Source organism: Tympanuchus pallidicinctus, unplaced genomic scaffold (assembly GCF_026119805.1).
Source record: "Tympanuchus pallidicinctus isolate F22 unplaced genomic scaffold, pur_lepc_1.0 scaffold8, whole genome shotgun sequence".
Lineage (NCBI taxonomy): Eukaryota > Metazoa > Chordata > Aves > Galliformes > Phasianidae > Tympanuchus > Tympanuchus pallidicinctus.
The window spans coordinates 28,595,745-28,616,692 of record NW_026294802.1 but is presented as its reverse complement, the minus strand read 5'-3'; the positions used below and the strand labels follow the sequence as shown (position 1 = coordinate 28,616,692).

General features: G+C 40.7%; 1 protein-coding gene across 2 annotated transcripts in view; it reads left to right on the top strand.

Moving 5' to 3' along the window:
• The first annotated feature begins 2,818 nt into the window (after positions 1 to 2,818).
• The window catches only part of RAB3IP (RAB3A interacting protein), a 29,153-nt gene continuing 11,023 nt past the window's right edge, over positions 2,819 to 20,948 (top strand). Inside the window, exons 1-6 of one of the 2 annotated variants that reach the window (XM_052668968.1) lie at positions 2,819 to 2,949; positions 9,769 to 10,044; positions 10,236 to 10,497; positions 17,608 to 17,703; positions 20,221 to 20,298; positions 20,634 to 20,837. In XM_052668968.1, the coding sequence (XP_052524928.1) occupies positions 9,794 to 10,044; positions 10,236 to 10,497; positions 17,608 to 17,703; positions 20,221 to 20,298; positions 20,634 to 20,837 (891 nt within the window). In that variant the 5' untranslated portion in view covers positions 2,819 to 2,949; positions 9,769 to 9,793. Of the gene's footprint in view, positions 2,950 to 9,768; positions 10,045 to 10,235; positions 10,498 to 17,607; positions 17,704 to 20,220; positions 20,299 to 20,633; positions 20,838 to 20,948 lie in introns of those variants that run through there. The other variant, XM_052668967.1, reaches the window with a different exon arrangement.

Genomic DNA, 20,948 nt, shown 5'->3' with positions numbered 1-20,948 from the left:
GTTAGATTAAATCTTTTTAATCAGAGACAGCATCCATGGCATATACTGTCCCACCAAAGATTTAAGCTGTCACTCATCACTTTCTATCAGCAGCAGCAACTCTGTTCGTTGAGAACAAGGGGGATGTGTGCTTTTATTTCTAACAGGACTTCCAGCTTTTCTCATTGCCAAGCCCCTTAAGGAAACAGATAGGACTTAATTGCCCTGATCAGACTTAGTCGGAGCTCCTAGCCAGGCACCTTCTCCCTGTATGGGAAGAGGCAGAGGCTCAAGGGCTCCCTTTAAGCTCCCAGGTCACCAGGATTTGCTTGCACTTTGTTTTGGGTTGTCTTGACTAAGCAGCCTTCCCTGATTGTTACTGCCTTGGATGAACCTCAGATCTACTCATGTATAGCTTGGGAAGGAACCATGGGTTGAATGAAAGTGTTCTTTAAAACAGATATTTTGGGGGGAAAAAATTTACTCTTTCTTTTTATGTCTCTGGATTTAATAAAAGGGTTTCAGCTTTTAATTTTAACCACAGTTTCTGTAGTTTGACGCTGTCTGACTACATACAGCATAATACTGGAATACTCTGACAAAATAAATCTGTTGGTGATTAATTTTAGCGCAGTGAAATGTCTTTGGAAGAGTATTGCTTTTATTTCCCGAAATGCAAGATGTCTAATCTGGTTAAGACAGCAGATTGTCATGCCAAGTACAGTCATGTACAGGATTAAGAACTATAGGATTACAGATCCTAATTATAGACTCCTGTCGGTTTACTATGTCTTAATACATTGTTTTCAACTTCTGATTACACTTGTCACGTCTCCTTTGCAATCCTGTTTTAATGAACTTCCTGCCGCATCTTCTAATTTGGCAAACCTGTGTTCTGATAGCACTGCGTGGGTTCTATTGCATGGCAATATTAGCAAATTAAATCATTTTAAAGGTCGGAGCTCTTCAAGCTGAAAATCTCTTTTCTATGAGGCTTTGTGCAACAACCTTCAGGTTATACTGCTATTTGAGTACTCTACTCTTTGCACTGCTCAGTTTTTCAATTACATCCAGAAAAGCTGTGGGTGATGATTCTCTGAAACCATTTTTGCTGTCTGAGCCTCCTCTGTAGATTTACATGCTGAAAAGTGGTTTAATCTTACCATTTATAGTTAATAAATCTACTTTGTGATGAACTACATCAGTGTTTCTCTTTTGTTTTTCTCACCTTTCTCATCTTAATTTGTCATCTTATTTTGCCCCAAGTGAAGACTTTGCTAGGTGGATGCAGTAGTTAATGCATCACAGAGAATATGATTTGTCTGCGGCTGTGTCCTTAGGACTGGTCAAACAGGATTCTGTCACATTCAGTAGAAAGCTGTCAAGACAATTAACATTTCAATTATTGACTAGAATGTGGCCTGGATTCTTGACTGATGAATAGGACAAGACCTTGTTTACATGTATTTTTTGCTTGAGTAATGCCTCCTATTTTATTATGTTGGCTGATGATGCCACAGACGGATGTTGGTGGTGTGGCAGTAGAAGTTAAACCTTCTCACCAATATCCCATTCCGTGTTGTTGCTGTGTGACAGATGGCAGCAGAGGGGCAGTCTGACAGAATGGCATCTGACATGGAACCGTGGACTGAGCGAAGGTGTGTCACTGAATCCCATTTGGGAAAAATGGCACCCACCAACATTCATAGACACTTGCTGAATGTTTATGAAGACCAAAGAGTGGATGTGAGCACAGTGAGGCAGTGAGTGATGTGTTTCAGCAGTGGTGAAAGCGACAGTGGATCACCTCTACTGGAGCAAATTTGGCAAGTATGGCATTCAGGCTTTTGTTCCTCAGTGGCAAAAATGCATAGCTAATGGTGCCGACTGTGTTGAAAAATAGTGTTTTATAGCTGAGAATTTGCTCTACCAATTAATGTTATCATACTCTTTGCACTGGTTGCAGTTTCTATGGAAATAAGTAGGAGGCATTACTTTTGGAGCAACCTATGTAATTAGGCCAGTGGTAAAATGGAGTCTTGTTTATACCAGCTTTCCAACATTTTGCCCATTGCTTTTAAAGGTATATAAAACATAAAATTATTCAGTTCAAGGCAAGAAAACCCGTGAAGGCCATGTGTTAAACTCCATGCAGCTGGAGAACTGCTGGCTCTTCCTGGGCTCCATTGAGGCAACTGTAATGAGGGCTTTTGGAAGGAGGTAAACCAAGAAGTGGCAGTAACCTTTCTTTACCGGACAAATTAGCAGAGTTCGAAAAACACATCAACACATCCTTTTGGCGTGCGAGCTGTTTTAGCTGTGTATGTGGCCTAATTTCACAAGTCTCACACACACGTCGCAGCTCAGCATGACTGCAGTGGACAGGCTCAGAGCCGGACTGGGGGCAGCGCGTGCCTCACCGTGTGAAAACCACCACAGAATCACCTGCCACATGCCTCATTTTCTCAGTTTCAATTGTGCAATAAAGCACCTTTGTTACTGTGTGCCACTAACCACAGGAGGATCAATTTCCCTACATTTCCACAGTAAAAAAGCGTTCAGGCTTTAGTAGCCCTGTCCTTGAACAGCCTTGAACACAGCAGTGCCTCAGCCCTCGCTCCAGATGAAGAGCACAGAGATGCCGCCGGATCCCTCCTGACATCGCAGGGCTGTCTCTCAAGAAGCGCCTGGCACCATTTACACCAATTCTCTCAGCGCAGCATTTCACTGCGGGCAGCCACGGCTACGGGGGTGTGAGGGCGATGCCTCCCATTCGAGGCGCTCTCCTCCCTGGAGGCCCCGCCACCATTACGAAGCCAACCGCAGCCCAGCGGAGGGCGCGCACCTGCCCCCCTCCCAGCGGGCGGGCCGGTGGCGGCGCGCATGCGCGACGGCGGCTCAGTGCCCGCCTCCCTCAGGTTGGCGGAGAGACGCGGTGCGGCGGCGGAGGTTGGGGTTGGCTCGGCGCAGGTACGGAGCGCGGGGCAGTGCCGCTGGGGCGCCGTGCGGGCGGGGCCGGGAGTGGGACCCGGCGGGACGTGAAGTGGGGGTGAGGGGATGTGCGGTGGGGACGGAGCGCCGAGGGCAGAGTTTGTTGTGTGGCGTGAGGGGAAGCCGAGCGAGCGGTGCTCGGGTCGATTCGTCGTCGCCGAGCCGCGGCGGGGCGGTCGCCGGGTGTCGGATCCGCCGTCGCGCGGCATTGCGGAGCGGGGCGCGGAGAGGCGGCTCCGCCGCGCGCCGTGTCCGGGGTCGCCCCGCTCACCTGTGGGCGCTGCTGGGAGGCGCGGCGCTGCCCCTCGAGCGGTCGGGGCGGCGTTCCGGCCGGCCGTGCGGTCGCCGGCTCTTCCTTCCAGGCGGACGTGGGGTTGTTCGGTCTGGGAGCCTGCATTGGCGGCTGCCATCTGTTCGGTGTTTGCGTTCGTCAGTGACACGCAGGGCAAAGCCCGCTGCTGTGCTGCTGTGGTAATTTTATTGTTGTTGTTAGAGCCGCTCAGCGAGGGGCTCGGGCCGGGCCTGCCGTGCCTCTAACTCGCAGCAGGTCCGCTGCCCTTGGTTCGCGTTACCGAGCGAGCCAGCCGGCGAAGAGCCATCAATAATTCACCGCTCTCGTTATGGTCTTAATAAATAACAAAGGCGAACGCACCGCCAGCTGCGGCGGAGGCGGCGGGCTGGTACGGCGCTGGGTGCCGTGCAGGACCGGCTCCCGGCAGGCTGCAGCGCTTGGTCAGCGCCGTGCGAAATGCCACGGCAGCCGATCTTCCTTCTGCTGGATGGATTTTCCCCGGAAATAAACGCGTACTTCAGGTGTTTGTTTTTCTTTTTAATACGGCGCTCGGAGTGTTGTCTGCGGTAAACGGACTAGAAGTTGTACCGGACCCCGTAGTTGCGGTTAGTAAGATGGAATGATAGAATGGGTTGGAAGGGCTCCTATCGATCACCTGGTTCAGGCCAGATGCACACGTGTCTAGAAGGCTTTACGTACTTTGTGTGATTGCTTTTAATTAAATGTTTTCAGTGCTAACTGGAGATGAGCTTATCTTTAGCCAAAGCCTCGGCAGGAGTTACACCGATTGTAACGGTGCGACCCAGAGCAAAGCTGAGCTGTGCTGCGGGGCTCCTCCCGAGGTAAGGCAGAACTGCACTGTGCCTTCAGAGCAGCGTCTGAAAAGGGAATACTGGCTTCTGGTACATCCACTGCTTTTAGTGAGGCTTTGTCATCTAAGTGCTGTGCTTTGGATGTTTTGAGGGATTCTACCTCACAGAGTGCTGATTTTTCCTCTGGATTAAGAGGTATAATGTGTAGCCCACTCTAAGCCGTATTTATAAGTTTCACAAGGGCTTTATAAATGCAGCTGTCTGAATCTTGTGTGCTACCTCCTGTAAGAAAGGCAACACTTGCTGTTTGCACCCGACTTCTTCTAGTTGGAGATATCCCAATGGTAATTTAAAAGATATGTTTTGCTGAGCTGTTGATTTAAAAAAAAAAGAAAAAAGAAAAAAGTTCTTTTTAACTTTATGTAATCTTGTTATTAAATAGTCTTATATACTTCTTCAGAACAGTGTGAAATGGTGTTTGAATGGCTAGCAGAGTAAAGAATGGAAGAAGACTGCATTATAGCATGATATCACAAAACAAGGGGGAGTGCAGTAGAAAAACCTCATATTCAAGCAATTTTTTTTCTTTTTGCTAGTTCTTGAATTATGTGGACTTGCCTGTTTCTTTTACTGCCTGTTGGTAAATACATCATCTAGTATCACTCACAAATAAAAGCTATTTAATAGCTGTTACAAGGGTGGGTAGTGATAGGACAAGGGGAATGGTTTTAAACTGAGACAGGGGAGGTTTAGGTTGGATATTAGGAGGAAGTTTTTCACACAGTGGTGATGCACTGGAACAGGTTGTCCAAGGAGGTTGTGGATGCCCCATCCCTGGAGGCATTCAAGGCCAGGCTGGATGTGGCTCTGGGCAGCCTGGTCTGCTGGTTGGTGACCCTGCACATAGTAGGGGGGTTCAAACTAGATGATCACTGTGGTTGTTTTCAACCCAGGCCGTTCTATGATTCTGTGAAAAGCAGTAACTAAACACTGGAAAGGACAGTATTTTGTTTTCTCTTGTATGTTTCTGCTCTCCAAGTAACTTGTTGCGAATTTGGATGCCCTGAGTGAAAAGTTCTGCAAAAAAATCTCACCTTTACGGTTATGACAAATTTGAAGGAAATTCCTGTGTCAAATCTGGAACTGTCAGTGCAGTGAGCTAGCATCAGTAGCTGTGTTTAAATTTGTTTGGATCTTGTGGCTACGTAGAAGTAGAAAACAGATTAGCCCTGGGGAAAAAAAAAATAAAATCACCAAACCTCTTTATAAAGCGCCAGCATCTGATGAACATCTCATACACTGTGTTGATTTGCTGTTCCTTAAATTTATGTCCACATAAGCTCTTACAAAGAATATTGGGTATGGAGTTGCAGTAATAGGACTGCTTCTTTACCAGGTGTGTATTTGTTAGTCCACTACTATAATTCCCTATTGAGTTCTTTAGGACTTAAAGCATCTCGCATTCCAGGCTGTATAAATGCCAAATATTTCAAAACCCACTGAGAAGAATGCAGGCCTTATGGTGGGCAAATGCCAGTCCTGAGGAACTGGTACAAAAAATCTGCTTGTCTGTCCTGCTCCCCCTGCTGCCCCCCCTGTAGAAGCAGGCTCTGGACTCTAGTAAATGAGGCCTTTGAGATTTCATTATCCCCACACAGAGGGCCTTTCTAGATATTAAAACACTCCAGGCAATACACATATTTTTTGGAAAATGCTAACTAGAGTTTTCTTGTCATCAGAATGTTTAGAAATAGTGACTCCTTTCATTTGTATTTTTTTTCCCCTCCTGTTTCCTTGAGCAGGTAACAGTTTTGTTGTGCTCTTGAGTATTGAAGCTAAAAAATGAGCTTTTTGAGGTATAAAATATTGGAAAGCAATGCCACCACCAAATGGCTTTTCCAGCAATTAGGAAGTTGCTTCCAAATACCAGCAGACAGAAATGACAGCTTTGAGCAGACTGTAAAAGAGAAACTCCAGAGCTTGCAGCAGGCAGTCTTAAACAAAAGCTTTGTTTTTTAGAAGAAGACTTTGCGCTGTGATAAGTCAAAGCTCTGTGGTGTTAACTGCTCTGACTTGGGCCAGGAGCTTCTCAAAGCTAGATGAAGCATTTTGATCTGGCTGTTCACAGCTCTTGGTTCCTGTTAGAAATGTTAGGAACATACTGAACTGTTTTTTAACTGGTTTCTTTGTAATCACGTTTAATGAATCTTGGATAAAGTAACAGATTTGTGCATAGTTCCTTTGGGAAGTTATGTGGGTAATCAGCAGTGCAAATGGGACAGCGGAGAGGTATGAAGAAGGGGCAAAGTTCTGATAGTGTACACCAAATTTGCATTATTTTCAGGTAATAATATAAGGAAATTAACTTAAGCTGCTGTTTGATACTGGTTTATGGCAATCACTTGATTTTTGTACATCATCTGAATTGCATACTATCATCTAAAAGAAAAGGGGTCACATTGGGTAGACGCAAGTGCTATTCCAACCTTTCACTGTATATTCATCTAGCAAAGAAAGTACAAAGGATATTCATGATTTTGTTTGTTTAATAAGTGTGCTGCCCTGATATGTGTTGGGATATTGGCTGCTGTTCGCAGCGGCAGTGAGATAGAGCAGTGTGTCAACACTGGTTTTTACACGCTGTCACAGCACAGCTCCTGGTGAACGCCCCTGCTTGCTGTGCACGTTGTCGTGTGCCTTCACAGCAAGGCTGTGTGTTTGTCACTTAATGGGGAAACCCACAAGGCTTGAACGAAACCCATGCTCCTTAATAACACTGACATTTGATATGTGGTGGTGGTGTTTACCAGTACTTTACAGAGCTCTTTGCCAGAAGCAAACTGTTTTTTTTAGGAGCGCTAAGCTTTTTGCATTTAGGTTTGGTTTTGTCTATGCATAACGTGTTCAGCAGACATGTTGGTAAAAGTATTCTGGCACTGGCCGGTTTGGGAATGGAGCTGCTTCACACAGGCTTCTTCTGATATGGATGGTTTGCCTCACTGCTGCCTCTCCCTGCAGAGCGAGAAGTAGCACAGGGAGGAAAAAAGATGTGAACGGAAAGTGTTCAACAGATGGCATGCCTGGCAGTGCCCATCTGACGGTCTGTGGAGAGCCTAACTGAAGGGTTGTGCTTTATCACTTCTATGAATTTTTTTTTACTTACTAAACCAGAAGAAGCTTCCTTTTTAATAACTGAGAAAATTTCATCTCAGTTGGGTATGCAACTGCAAACAGCTGGTGATGCTGAGCAGTGAGCTGGGCCCTGCTGCTGGGCATTGAGTTGGGCTGTTTTCAGTGGAGCCAAAATGGAAACACTTGAAATGGAAACGAGTCACCAAAGGGAAAAAGTAAAAGAGTAGTTGTTCCCATTTTGCTTTCATCTGCGTTCTCTCTGTGATTCTGGTGGGTGGTTTTTGGTGCAGTTTCCTAGGTGCTGTAGGCAAAGTGTGCAGGCAGTCTTCCAGCATTGCTATGCAGAAGCCTGTGTCTTCCTGTATCTTGTGCTAATTGTGAAGGCTGGAATCCAAAGGAACTGGGAATGAGAAGAGACATCAATGGTGCTTGTAACTCGTGTAGTATTATTGGGTATGATGTGTTTGGTAGTGGGAAAACAGGCTGGTGGCAGCAGTGAAAGGAGATGTGTTCTTGTAGATGTGAGTCTGACTTCGAGACTAGGGATATGGATATTTTCAGCTTCATCAGTGAGTTTTGAAGGACTCTTTCTGGCACTTTAGTTCTTTCTGAGATGGCAATGTTTAGCTTATTAAATGCTGAATGCCAACATGGAATTGTTTTACTGTTGATCTGAAAATGTTTTTGGCATTTAACCTTAAAGAAATGTCCCTCAGCTTTGGCTGTCCCTTTGGTTTAGTCTGTTGGCTCAACAGGTTTTATCGTCACACAGAGTATATAATCAGAATGTTTCTAATAGCTAAGGAGAGCTATAGAGAAAGCAAACAAGAATATTTGTAAAGCTTACTTGAATGGAGCTCAAAAGTAAGCTGTTAATGTTTGCATTGCAGAAAAGCTCTGTTCCACAGAATTGTGACTGTTTTCTTTATAAATGACGTTTGTGTGACTGTTCATCAAAATAAAACAGATTCCTGCATAGAATGGAAAATGGAATCACAGAATGGTTTGGGTTGGCAGGGGCCTTAAATACGATCCAGTTCCAACCCCTGCTGTGGGCAGAGTTGCCAGCCACTGAGTGTCCCTTGTCGTTTATGCAGGGTCCTCTGTGTGCTTGTTTGGTGGTTCCTTAGCAGTTGTTGGTTTTGGGGGCGAGCAATTAAGAAAGGCAACAACACTGTAAGGAACTCATTCTTGCTTTCTGTGAAAATTAATTTCTGACTTTTGCTCCAAATGTTCCTCATGATGTGGTAAAGCAACTTGTTCAACGTGGCTGTGCGTTCACTCAGTCAATACAAAAAAACAAATTTTGAGCAGAGTTCTTTGTGTTCAAGGTGATCGAAACACGTTGATGTAACTAAAACACAGGTATGTATACTAACTTGGAGATTCCATTCATGGCATTTCCTTTGCTTTATGAAACAGATAATAAACTGGACATACATTGCAGCAGTAAGTACCACATCTCTGTGGTTGTAATCATCATCTTTCTAATCTGTTTCCTATCTGCTCTTTTCAACTGGAAGAGTAAAACAGATTTTCTCTAAAACAGAGTGGATTGTCAGTTAGATGATGCTACGGTTCTCTTCCATGTTGGGTTTCCTCGTGAAGTCTTAATTTTATCTTTATAAAGTGCCAGTTTATAGTTTTGAATTGTCAAAGATTTTATGAGGTCTGATCAACCATGAGGAAAATAGGAGCTTCTTTGGAGCTTGTGTAATTTGCTGTACCATATTGTTATGAAAAGAATGAAATTAAAAAAAAAAAAAAAAGATAATGTGTGTTAGATTATCTGAATTACCAATTAATTGCACACTTTTATGTGTATTATATGCAGTGAACTCATATTTTATGTGATACTTATTAAATGCACAGTCATCATTCAGTTATGTTAGATATTAAGCGCACATCATGCTTCAGGAGAAGTTTTATTGACTAGCTCTGTCACTCCAATGAAGCGTTACAAGGTTAGACGTAAATTAACCAAAACTGTTATGGACTATAATTTATTTAAAGGTACACTGATCTCTGTCTCTAGAATATTACACACTGGAACAGGTTCCCCAGGAAGGTTGTGGATGCCCCATCCCTGGAGGCATTCAGGGCCAGGCTGGATGTGGCTCTGGGCAGCCTGGTCTGGTGGTTGGTGATCCTGCACACAGCAGGGGGGTTGGAACTAAATAATCATTGTGGTCCTTTTCAACCCAGGCCATTCTATGATTCTATGAATATTTGCTTCATTGAGATTAAAAGTGGAAGCTTTGGGGTTTTTTTTCTTCTGGTTCTCGTTCTTGAATATAATGTGTGTTTTGATACAAAACAGTCTTAGACTGTATTGACTTTTAGACTGGGAGTTTGTCCTTAGGTCTTCTGAGTTCACAGTCTAATGAAGAAAAAATTTGAGGATGTTGAAGTTGATGCTTGTTTCCATTCCAACATGAAGTATTTTGATTGTATTTGTCTAGTTTTAAAAAATTCGAATGACTGTAACAAATAATATAATGATGTTTATGAAAATGTAACTATTTCCTGTTTGCATTCTGACGATGTGACTCTTTCATTTAGGGCTTCATATGATGAGGCATTTATTATGGCCAGTGATCCCTTGGAAGGCTTTCATGAAGTGAACCTCGCTTCGCCCACCACCCCGGATCTTCTTGGAGTGAGTGAGCCAGGAACTCAGGACCAAACTACCTCACCCAGTGTTATTTACCGACCGCATCCGTCTGTTGTGTCCTCCACACCAATCCAACCCAATGCACTGAATGTTTCCGACCTTCCCACACAACCTGTTTATTCATCTCCCAGACAGCTGAATAGTGGGGAAGTATCAGGTGTCAGGTAAGCCTTGTGCATCTCTTTACTGGGGCTTTTTGTTTGTAGGACTACTTGCTTTACTAAACATAGAGTTTTAATATAGTGTATAATATTAAATTGTATCTGTAACAGTGCATTCAACATTACTACTGCCATTTCTAAAATACTTTTAATTTATATTACAAATTAAGAAAACCCTATCCCTTTCTTTGCAGCATCAATGTTACCGACGCAGTGCTTTGTTCTACCTCTGGACCCCAGGGTGGGTCATTCAATCACAATAATTCCAGAAAGGAGAGCAATAATGCAGAGAAAGAGTGTTTGCAGGGTGCTACAGTAGCAGATGTTGCTGAAGGAAATGAAGATATTTTTGGTTTGAGTACAGACAGTTTATCTCACTTACGGAGCCCATCTGTACTGGAAGTAAGAGAAAAGGGCTATGAAAGATTGAAAGAAGAACTTGCAAAAGCTCAGAGGGTAAGGCTTGTTGTCTTGTCTCCTCCTCCTTTTTCTCTGTTCAATGTGGTTTTCGTGTGGCAGAATGATAGGTGGGCCAGAAGGTGCTGTCTGAGTACTCATTTATAATAGAATTATTACAGTGTAATTGTTGGAATTTTTTCTGCATGTCTGCAGTGCTGATGTCTTAGATTTATTCCTAGACAGTGGTTTTTTTTTTTTTTTTTTCCTAGTGCTGCTGCTACATAACATGTAAAACTTTTGCTTCATTTCTGGTTAAACATTTTTTCTTAGAATTTAGCCCAGTCTTTCATTCTGACATTTGAGAATAAGAGTAATTCTTTTGTCATCTCGTTGTTAGTTTTTAAGTATTTGTAATGTTGATGATATACCTCAAATTTTCTTTCTCTTAGGAATTAAAATGGAGCTTGTATTGTGAACTATAGAAGTATTTTAGAACGTGAATACTTCTGAGGCATCAGAGGGAAATGCTTGCATAGGAAAAAAGCAATAGAGATGTCACTGCAGCTCTTTAGAGTACTGTGGCACCACACTTCAGACTGAATATGGACACCTCTGAGGGAACTGTGGCTCAATTTGTTAATATTTGTAAAGCGCTTTGTCTTGTTTGGATGGGTGGAGCTATATAAATGCAAAGCCATTGTTTACCATTCTAACATCCTTCTATGTTTAAACTCCTAGTAGACTTTGTGCTGTTTGTGCCCTCTCCTCTACATGATTTCATTCTTGTTGAGATTTAAGCTCATCTTTCCTCGTGTTTGAACTTTTCCTCTCTGCTTGCTGCCTCTTTCTGTTGAATGTAGCCATCGTTTCTGTCGTAGCTGTATTTGCCCTTGTCAATGTGAATCTTAAATATGAATTCTGATATCACTGCTTCTCTTGGTTGTTTTGTCACTGAATAGTTGCTTCCTTTGCCAAGGTGTGTTTAGTGTCTGACCAAAGAAAGGAAACATTAACCTGAGCTGAGTTTGAGAACCTTGCATGTGAATATTTAAACCAAGCAGTTAATCCTGGAACCTTAGGAAGTAAGATCAAACTAAAATTTAAACTTCAGAAAAGGCATTCCTGCTCCTGATGGCATACAAAATTGTAACTAAAGTAGTTAAAATCAGCAACTCAGATCTGTTACTGTTATCTTTGAATTACCTGAAAATGTTAATTCATAAAAGTAGCATTAAAGCTGTTAAGACCATAAAAAAAAAAAAGAAAAAATTCAGTAGTTTCAAACAGTTTGGATGTTATTAAAATAATAATAATAATAAAAAGATTCATCTCGAACTTGAGAATGATGTCAAAATCCTTGTTAGTTCTCAGCATATAGGTTGATCCTTACAGTATTAGTCTTGGAAGACAAGCAAACAAATGTTGTCCATCTGAACTTCCACTGGTTCAGGATTGCTCAATAACACAGGAGGCTTTACAGACTACATGACAACAAACCCTATTCATTTTATAGTGTATGCTTTCTTCCACTGTGTAATAGGAACTAGTTTTTGTAAGACATGGCTGTTCATGTAGGGCTGTGTCCCCCTGCATTATTCAGTGTCGTGCAATCTTTGAGTGTATATCCAGCTACATTTAGCTTTGTCAGAGAGTACTTAGTGTAAAAATTTGCAAAGAAGTAATTAATATGTGGTGCTTACATCTTGTTTTTTTTTTTTTTTTTTTTTTTTCTTGTGCTTTTAAATTCTCTTTAAGACTCTGTGGTTCCCTTGGGTTTATGAGCTTTGTCAGGAACAGTGAGAAAAGTAAGAATGGCAATTTGCACTTGAATTTTATGAGATCATTCATCCTAGAAAGCATACGGACTTTCCAGGAATGAATAAAGTGAGCACCAATTTGCTATCTTACTTGTTTCATTTCTTCCAAACTTCTTTTTATCCAAAGCATGTGTGCAATTGTACCATGTATTAAAGACAGATGGATTTGAATTTGTTGCAGTTGTGATTGGAAGGAGAACCAGAAGGGAAATAGAAATTTTGAAGCTGAGGAATCCATTATCTGAATTCTTTTTTAATGTCTCTGCTTCTTTGAATGCAACTTTTTTCTTCATCCCTGTTTGTTTTTTTTTTTTTTTTTTTCTTAATGTAAGAGATATATGCATGTAACATTTTTCTGTGTCAATCTAGGTAAGTTGCAAGACTGAATCATAGCATAAAATTGTGAGAAAGGTTGAGCCTGGGGTAACAGCAGGACAGCGTTTTGCAGTAACAGTGTGTAAGGTTGGGTGCACTTTTGCCTGAGCATAGTTTCTAGTTATTAAAACTTGGCAGATTTTTCACCCTTTGCTGAGCCCGTTCAGGCCTTCTTTTTTTTTCTTTTTCCAATGTAGGCTTACCTTCTGGCTGCACTCTCTGTCAAATGGAGCTGAAGAGCCCATTCCAATGATCTCAACTTTTTTGTGTGTTTTGTTACTCTTTTTAAACAGCATCAGGAAAATTGAGGTGTTAAAATATGTAATGATTCAATGCCTGGGAGTGCATCTCCTCAAGTCTCTGTATATTTCTTTATTTTTCTTCTTCAGCTATGATTGAGACATAACCCTATGGCTATTGAAAGTAAATAAACCACATCTAGGTAACATTGAGAGAAAAGTGGTGGCATTTTGCTTTACGGAATTTCTTGACATGCAAGTTTAGTGGAGCCTTTGCCATAGGACGCCTTCTGTTTGTCTTTCAGATGAAGTAACAAGCACATCACCTGTGCTTCAGATTGCTCACTTACAGTTTTTGAGCTGTGGCAGCTCGTGGTCATGTCTTCCTTCAGTTTTTTTGTGCGACTTGGCCATGAAATTCATCACTGACCATCAGTGTAATTATGCTATCCATAACCGCAGAGACAAACTTAGGTTTGATGTTTTCTCTTGAAATGTTGAAGTCTCCAGCTCTTACTACTAGTTTGCTCCTTCTTGCTGGATGGAAGAGCAATCTACCAGAGACGACTGTAAATATCATACCCTGAGGATGAATTCCATGCTTTCCACTGTCTTTAGAATGAGATCTGTAGGCTTGTTGGCAGCAAAGCCGCTTATGATTTTTGTAGCAGAAATCTGCATTATTGTTATTTCCCTAGGAAGAGTCAAACTGAGAGGTTTTCTTGCACTGATGAAGTGACTCTCACAAAAGAGTAACAGTATAGAACATGGCACTGTCAATTTCAACGTATTTTTTTTGACCATGGTACTCAGATCTGGATTTTGTTCCAGAGCTTTCAGTTTCTGTATGCATTCTTCCTGTCATAAGATCAAAGTAGAGTACTCAGCATTGTTTGTCTTCAGATCTTATGTATCACCACAGGGTTTGAAGTAGAGTGCAGAGCTGATTGCTCCTGCTGTAGTGTCTCTGAGTAGACTAATGCTAGTGGCTAAATCTTTTATTTTTTTCATAGACAAACATGTTATTTTGCAAACTCTGTATGGGTTCATGGATAAATATATTCACAATAACTACTAAGGAATTCCGGTAGCATTGTAGGGGAACATCTGGCATTCTTAAATTTCTGCAGTCATTTGCTTGTGAACTAACAAGAGTAAAAATGAGAAGGGCTCTAGCATAAAATAACATCCCAGAACTCCACCAAAGAGTGTTTTCAAGCTTTATTACATTGCAAAAGACCGCTAGCTTTTGACTGCTAAAGATGAGTTGTAGCTGTTCTTCACTGTCTTTATGTGTTGAAAGGCTTTTTTCATACCTCTGCTTTAAGCCAGTATAGCATCATGCTGCAGATAACAGATTTATTCTTTGGCTAGTGGAAGTTTACATGCAAGCAAAAGAAACGTTTTCACTGGCAGCGTAGGACCAAATGATTCAGGAGCCTCTTAAGTCGTTACCTCTGAAGAGATAACAGTTTCAGTTGGAAGGGTCCCTGTGAAAGTGGACAGTCCAATTGTCAGACTGCTTTTGAACTGACCCATTGTTAAAAGTCTAATTAAGAATGTTATTTGAATGCCATAGACAGGCATTGAGGCAAGATGCAACTGCTGGAAGTCTGTTCCAGTGTCTGAGTATCCTCCTCTTGGTAAAATGCTTTTCCTCATGTCTAGCAGGAACCTCCTTGATGCAGCTTGAGCCAGTGCCATATATCTTGTCATTGGATACCAGGGAGAAGCTGGGTGCTTCCCTCTCTCCACTCCTCCTTAGGAAGCTGCAGAGAGCAATGAGGCCATGTCTTAGGCTCTTTTTTCCTGAGCTTACCAGACCCATTGTCCTCAGCTGCTCCTCTTGGGACGTGCCTTCTGACCTATGAACTTTTTTGCATCCTCCTCTGGATGCATTGAACTATCTGCACCTCTTTTTGAAACACGGAGCTAGAAACTGTGCACAGTACTCCAAGGGAGCCATGCAAACACTAAATACATTGGGAGAATCACCACTTTTGACTGTGCTGCAGCTAATGCATCCCAGAGTACAGCTTACCCTCTTGGCTGCTTCAGCAGTATTCCACAGCCCTCATTTTAGGTGATATGTATATAATTTTTTTTTGCTCTCTTATCTTCTGCATCTAGTGGTGACTTGCTTAAATTGTTGAACTTGATCCAGGATGATTTTCTTTCTAGAATTCAAAGCGTTAATTGTTCTGAAGCAGCAATTTGTGTTTCTTATTGCTTCTTTCTAGAGAACCAACCTGCATTCTTATCATGAAAATCAAAGTGAAATAAGCAATAATATGACTATTTGATAATAGGAATGTGTATATATATGTATATATATATACATTATATATATATACACATATGTATACACACAAATATATATAAGTGGGCTTTTTGCCCTGCAAGTTAGAAACTTTTATCACCTGCTTCTGTATTTGTGTGTATTTTGCTTTATAATAGCTCTTCTTTTTTTCTTCATGTAGTTACTTTTTCAGAACAGCAATGTTGGAAGGACTGCAGCATGGGGGCAAACTCATTGCACACAGTTGTCTGTTCTCTAAGGCTGTGTTCAGTGATGACTTTAAGGCACAAGCAGTAGCAATGGCTCCAATAGCTTTTGATTATTTGAGCACTCTTTATTTTTTTTCCCTGCATAAAAAACCACATCAGCCTCAGCTATTAAACTTATTTGACAAAATAAGGTGACGTTATATTCCTCCCAGATCATGTTGCAGGAATTTGCCCCATATTTGAGAAATGTAGCTAAGCTGCTAAGTGCAATAGACAGCATGCTGTTGTCTCCTTTTTGCTTTCATTAAGTAGCTTTACTTGTCTGCCTAAATTTTAATCTAGGCCTCTGCCTGATCTTTCCATTTACAAGCAAGGCTGCAACAGTCTCACCTAAAATAGTGTATTGATAGAGATAGAACAAGGGTAGTTCTGCCTACATGAGTTTGACAAGTTTTGACCTGAATCTTATTCCAATCTCCTTCTACAATGTCTTGTAGCACTTCTGTGTTTAAGATGTGCGTAGCATATTCCTAATAAATCAGTGAAATAAACCAAAGAGCTGAAAAGTATTTTTAGCTAAAAAGATGCATTCGCTGTGTTTATAGGAACATGTGAAACTTGAGCTTGAAGCATTTTGTATCAGAATCTTTCGTTTCTATTAGCAAATGTACCTTATGTGTGAAATACTGGAGAAATTAGAACCTCCCCCCAAAAAAACATTTTAGTGGTACTTTTTTATAACAGCTAAAAGGCCACATATGGAAAGCAAAAAATCAAAATAGCAAACTGGAATAAAATTTGATCAAAGTGTCCATAGTTGAAAACAAATAAAAGGAATAAATAATTTATTTTACAATACATAGGTCTTGAACAGCCCCCAAACGCTTGTCAAATTTAGGAGCTGAAGTTTGGCAGGAGGATCTTCACCCCAGAGGAAAATTGCTACCAGTTTGGCTGCAGAAATAGAGAGCCTGCTGTAAGGCAAGATTTGGTTTGCTACGTTATTGTGTGCACAGTACTCAGTCACAATAACTTTGGGAGAAATGCCTTGCAGGAAAATACAGAAGCTGACTCTAGAAACTGGCCTGCCAGAGGTTTCTGAAGGCAGGTGTATTCTTTGTTTCTACAGTTTTGGACGCAAACGATTGCTAGGTTGTATTTGGAATCTCTGAAGTGTCAGTGACAGGTTTGGATCAGTCTTGGGAGTGATGGGAGTGTAGTAGCAAGATAGGCAGGGGAGAAGAAGGGAGAGAAGGTCTAGATTGGGGCTGGGGATGGGAGAGGAGTTGTGGGCAAAAGGAATGCTTAAAGGTCAGAATGGGTTGCTTTCTGCTTTTCTTACCCTTGCTTTTTTTTTTTTTTTTGTTTTCCCCTGTCCTTCTCTTTCCTGCTACATCTTCCAGTGTTTAATGGGTGTTTAAAGGGGAACTCTTCCAAACTTGTCAAACTTTTTGTATTCCTGAAAAAATACTCCCCCTTTTCCCTCAGACTTAAGAAAATACAGACAAGATTGGGCATGTTTAACCCTTATGCTGCCAAATCTGTGCTGGGATCTTATTTTGATTCATGGTCAGGCCCTTTTCATTCAAGTGATGTCAGGGACAAAAAACATAGTTTGAATTTCATAAGCTACTTTCATTTGATTTATGAATCTGCATTAATGAGAGTAAGGATATAATTACGTGTGGCTTTGTAATTGTGTTAGTTACAGGGAGACCTAGAAGGGAGCTGCTATTTCCATCATGTTTTAAGATTGTAAGGGAATTTAAAAAAAAAAAAAAAAAAAAAAAAAAAAAAAAAAAAGAAAAGCAACCAACTCCCACACCCAATAAAATCAAGTACTTGTGTATTAAGTATCTGTTAAGGAATAAGTAAATAGAATTGATATTCTGTCCTATGTTTAAGTCTTCTAAACTTTTGGGAAAAGAAAAGCTGCTTTTGTTTTTTTTTGTTTTTTTTTTTTCCATAGAAATTTGGAAATGCTGACGTTCAGGTTAGAGATACTGTAGACATTGCTGCATAGAGGAAGAAATAGCTACGTATGTACAGCATTAATTTAACTGCTTCTAGTTTTAAGATGAATATGTTGAAAGGCTTTGTTTAGCAAAGGGTTTTGTTTCCCTCTGATCTTTTTTTTCCCTTTTTTTCCCCCCTTTTTCTGTGGTGTTAGCTTTAAGAGGCCAAATTACTTCTCTAAGTCAGAATAAACAACTTTTAATTTTCCATAGGAGCTGAAGTTAAAAGATGAAGAATGTGAAAGGCTTTCTAAAGTGCGAGATCAACTTGGACAGGAATTGGAAGAACTTACAGCTAGTCTGTTTGAGGTTTGTTGGAGTCTTCGATGTGATATACTTAAAGGAAGCTGAGCCAGATGTTTTATATAGAATCAGTGTTTTTCATGCAATTTCTCTGCAATAAGCTTATAAAGGGATTTTTGTTCTAAAGTCCCGCGTGTGGTGATAGAGAACTTAAGAGCAAGTAGTAGGCTTTTCAGTCAGATGAGAGACTTTGTTGAGCTTGTCAGTTTGCCTTGGCACAAAATGAAAAAAATAAGGAAAATGTATCAGAAAGCTTGAAAGCATTTAGGCTTATTTTTTGGCATAACTGTTTTGATGCAGCTTCTGTCTGACAACGAGGCTATTTAGATAAGAGCTAAATTTGGGGTTGTCATGGTGATTAAATACAAAATAGCATAGTTCCCGATTAATAGAGGGTGGAACATAGTATAGAACTCAACCATGTTTTCAGCTTTTGAATTTTGGGTCTGGCAGCATGTTACACCCACAAGTTTGAAGACAAACTGAATAATGCACCGGGGTGGCGCCTGGTTGCAATCTGAAACGCCTTGAACTTTAAGTGGGATCTTTTCTTCTGAGAAAATGGCAGTGATGCCAGCAAAGATTGTGAGCTTGCATCAACCAACTAAACAAAAATCTTAAATCCACCACTTGAAACAAGATTAGTTATCATTTTCTCATTGAATGGAGGCATACCTGTTCGCATAAACTTCATGAATCAGTTATACTTTTTGCTTACCAAATTGAAGGTCTTAGTTTTCAGCATATGCATAAAGAGAAAACATGATTTAGAAACAACATTGTTGATGTTGTAATGCTACAAAAGTGCTGTCAAAACCTGGAAAGTATTGGCATTCATAAATAGAATTGCAAACTGCTCTGTGGATTGGCAGAGCAATTTATTTCATCATCCCAGTAGTGCAAAGCTACTAAAAATATTAAGTGTTATAAATATTAACCAGTGTAAGTGGAACACTGGAAGGCTAGTTTTTTTAGTATAAATATTTGTGTATACTGGGGGGAGGAAAATGCTGGGCAGGCATTTTGACTGCAGAGGAATAAAACTTATGTTATCCATTTAACTTAAAGCAGTTAATCAATTTGTGAAAGCTACATGTGAAATGTAACACACTGGTAATGATTATTTAATGAGTTTTAATTATTCAGAACTCCCAGCTGTTGTGGGCACATCATTTAAATTCTCTTTTGTGGTATGTTTTCACCAAGAGTCTGTAGTAAAACACAGTGCTGAGGTTTCTTCACTTTTACAGTGGAATCTGTAGTCCTAGGACTCGATTCTATACTGAATCCCACTAATTTCAGTGACTGTGTAAGATGCTGCCTAAGTTGGTATGGTGGAGCTGATGTTAGTGCATCTCAGTTGAGGATCAAGACTTGTTTTACACAGCTGGTTCTATATGTTACGTTTTTCCACATATAACATGCTTTGCTTTCCAAGATGCATCACTAAACAGAAACTGCATGGTCAATGTTAAATGTATTTGTACACATTGTATAAATGTGTATGTTCTCATTCCTGCATGTGTATGTTACTTAAGAGAATTTTAGAGACCCATACTGTACAGCTGTGTCGTTTGCCACTGGCAGCCAGATCTTTTGGTATCACTATGGATGAACATTTTGTTTTATTTATATAGTGTCCAGACACGTGCTAGGCGCTTTACAGATATGAGAAGGGTCCTACCTCAGGTGATTTGGTTGGTGGCCCTGATCTTTCCTTTCCTTTTTTTTTTTTTTTTGGCCTTTGTTAAGTACCAAATAAGAACAGAAAATTGGATCATGGGTGCAAATTGCTGGATCAGAGCCAAAACAAATAAGTTACCCAGACAAAAGGCTTAAAAGTCTGACGTAAAATGATGTTTGGGAAAAACAAAAATTGAGAAAATCCCAATCCTTTTATGCTTTGTTATTAGCTTAGTCCTGCTTGTTTACTCAGATTGGTTTCTAGTGCATTTTCTGTTCTACTTAAGAAATGTTTATTAATCCATAAATTATTTTTAATCCTTTACTTTACATTTTTATTAATGGTGAAACTTCAGGCTTGAGTTGTTTGACCAGTTCCTTCTGCATTTGAGTAAAACTGGTTATTCTGGCTAGGAGAGAGAAATTCTTCTGAATGTGCCCTTGTTGCTTTTGTTGCTACTGGTTGAGTCTTTCCCCTGGGGGTCAAGAAACTTCAATGGTCAGCTGCTGAAGTGTGTCCAGAGGCTGGCATTCATGACAGTTATTGTTTTTGTTGGGGGGGAGGGAGGAGGTTGGCTGACAGCGGAGGGAGTCGTTGAATATCTGTATCTCGGCTCTGGACCAAGGAGAAAGGACTTGCTGGTGCAGTGAGGAATCCAGATTATAGATTTCCGGCTATTTTTTGGTTTGTAACTATTTAGATTCAGCATATTGTTGCACAACTTATTTACAAGTAATTGCAGTGAAGCAAAAATATGATGCAACTCCTTAGGTTGTTTTTTTTTCTTTAAACTTGTAAATTGGTGTGAAACATTTATTCCAGCTAAACATTTTTTACAGGAAGCACACAAAATGGTTAAAGAAGCTAATGTCAAACAAGCTGCAGCAGAAAAACAGTTAAAAGAAGCACAGGGGAAGGTGAGTTTATTTCCAACTTGCTTGTTTTGTCTTTTTACATGAACCTACAGCTGAAATGTGAATGATGGAAAGATTATTAAAATATAAATTGACTCGTTCTGTGTTGCCATGTGTTCTTAGCTAACAGCAGTGGATGCAGCATCGCATTAGGTAACTAGCAAGGTGTGCAGGAAACCAGCTACTGTTGTGGTAACAAAGAGATCTCTTGTTAGCACTGCTGGAAAATGAAGTCGTGATTTGAACAGAAGTTACTGGAAATGTCATGAAATGATTTAACATCAGCCCACAAGTACGATATTTTTGTTTGTTAATGACTTTGTATTTTTGTTTTCAAGATTGATGTCCTTCAGGCTGAAGTAGCGGCGCTGAAAACACTAGTACTGTCTACTTCACCTACATCTCCAACTAAGGAGTTTCAGTCTGGTGGAAAAACTGCTTTTAAGAAAGGGCACGCAAGAAACAAGAGTACAAGTAGTGCTATGGGTGGAAGTCATCAGGACCTTACTATGATGCAGCCAATTGTAAAAGACTGCAAAGAGGTAAAAGTATGAGGATTGTCTTCTTTTGCTGATAAGCCAGTTTAATTGCTTTGTTTTTCCTCACAGTAAATTTGGTATGTGCTAGATCTTTATAATACGATTGTAGAGAGA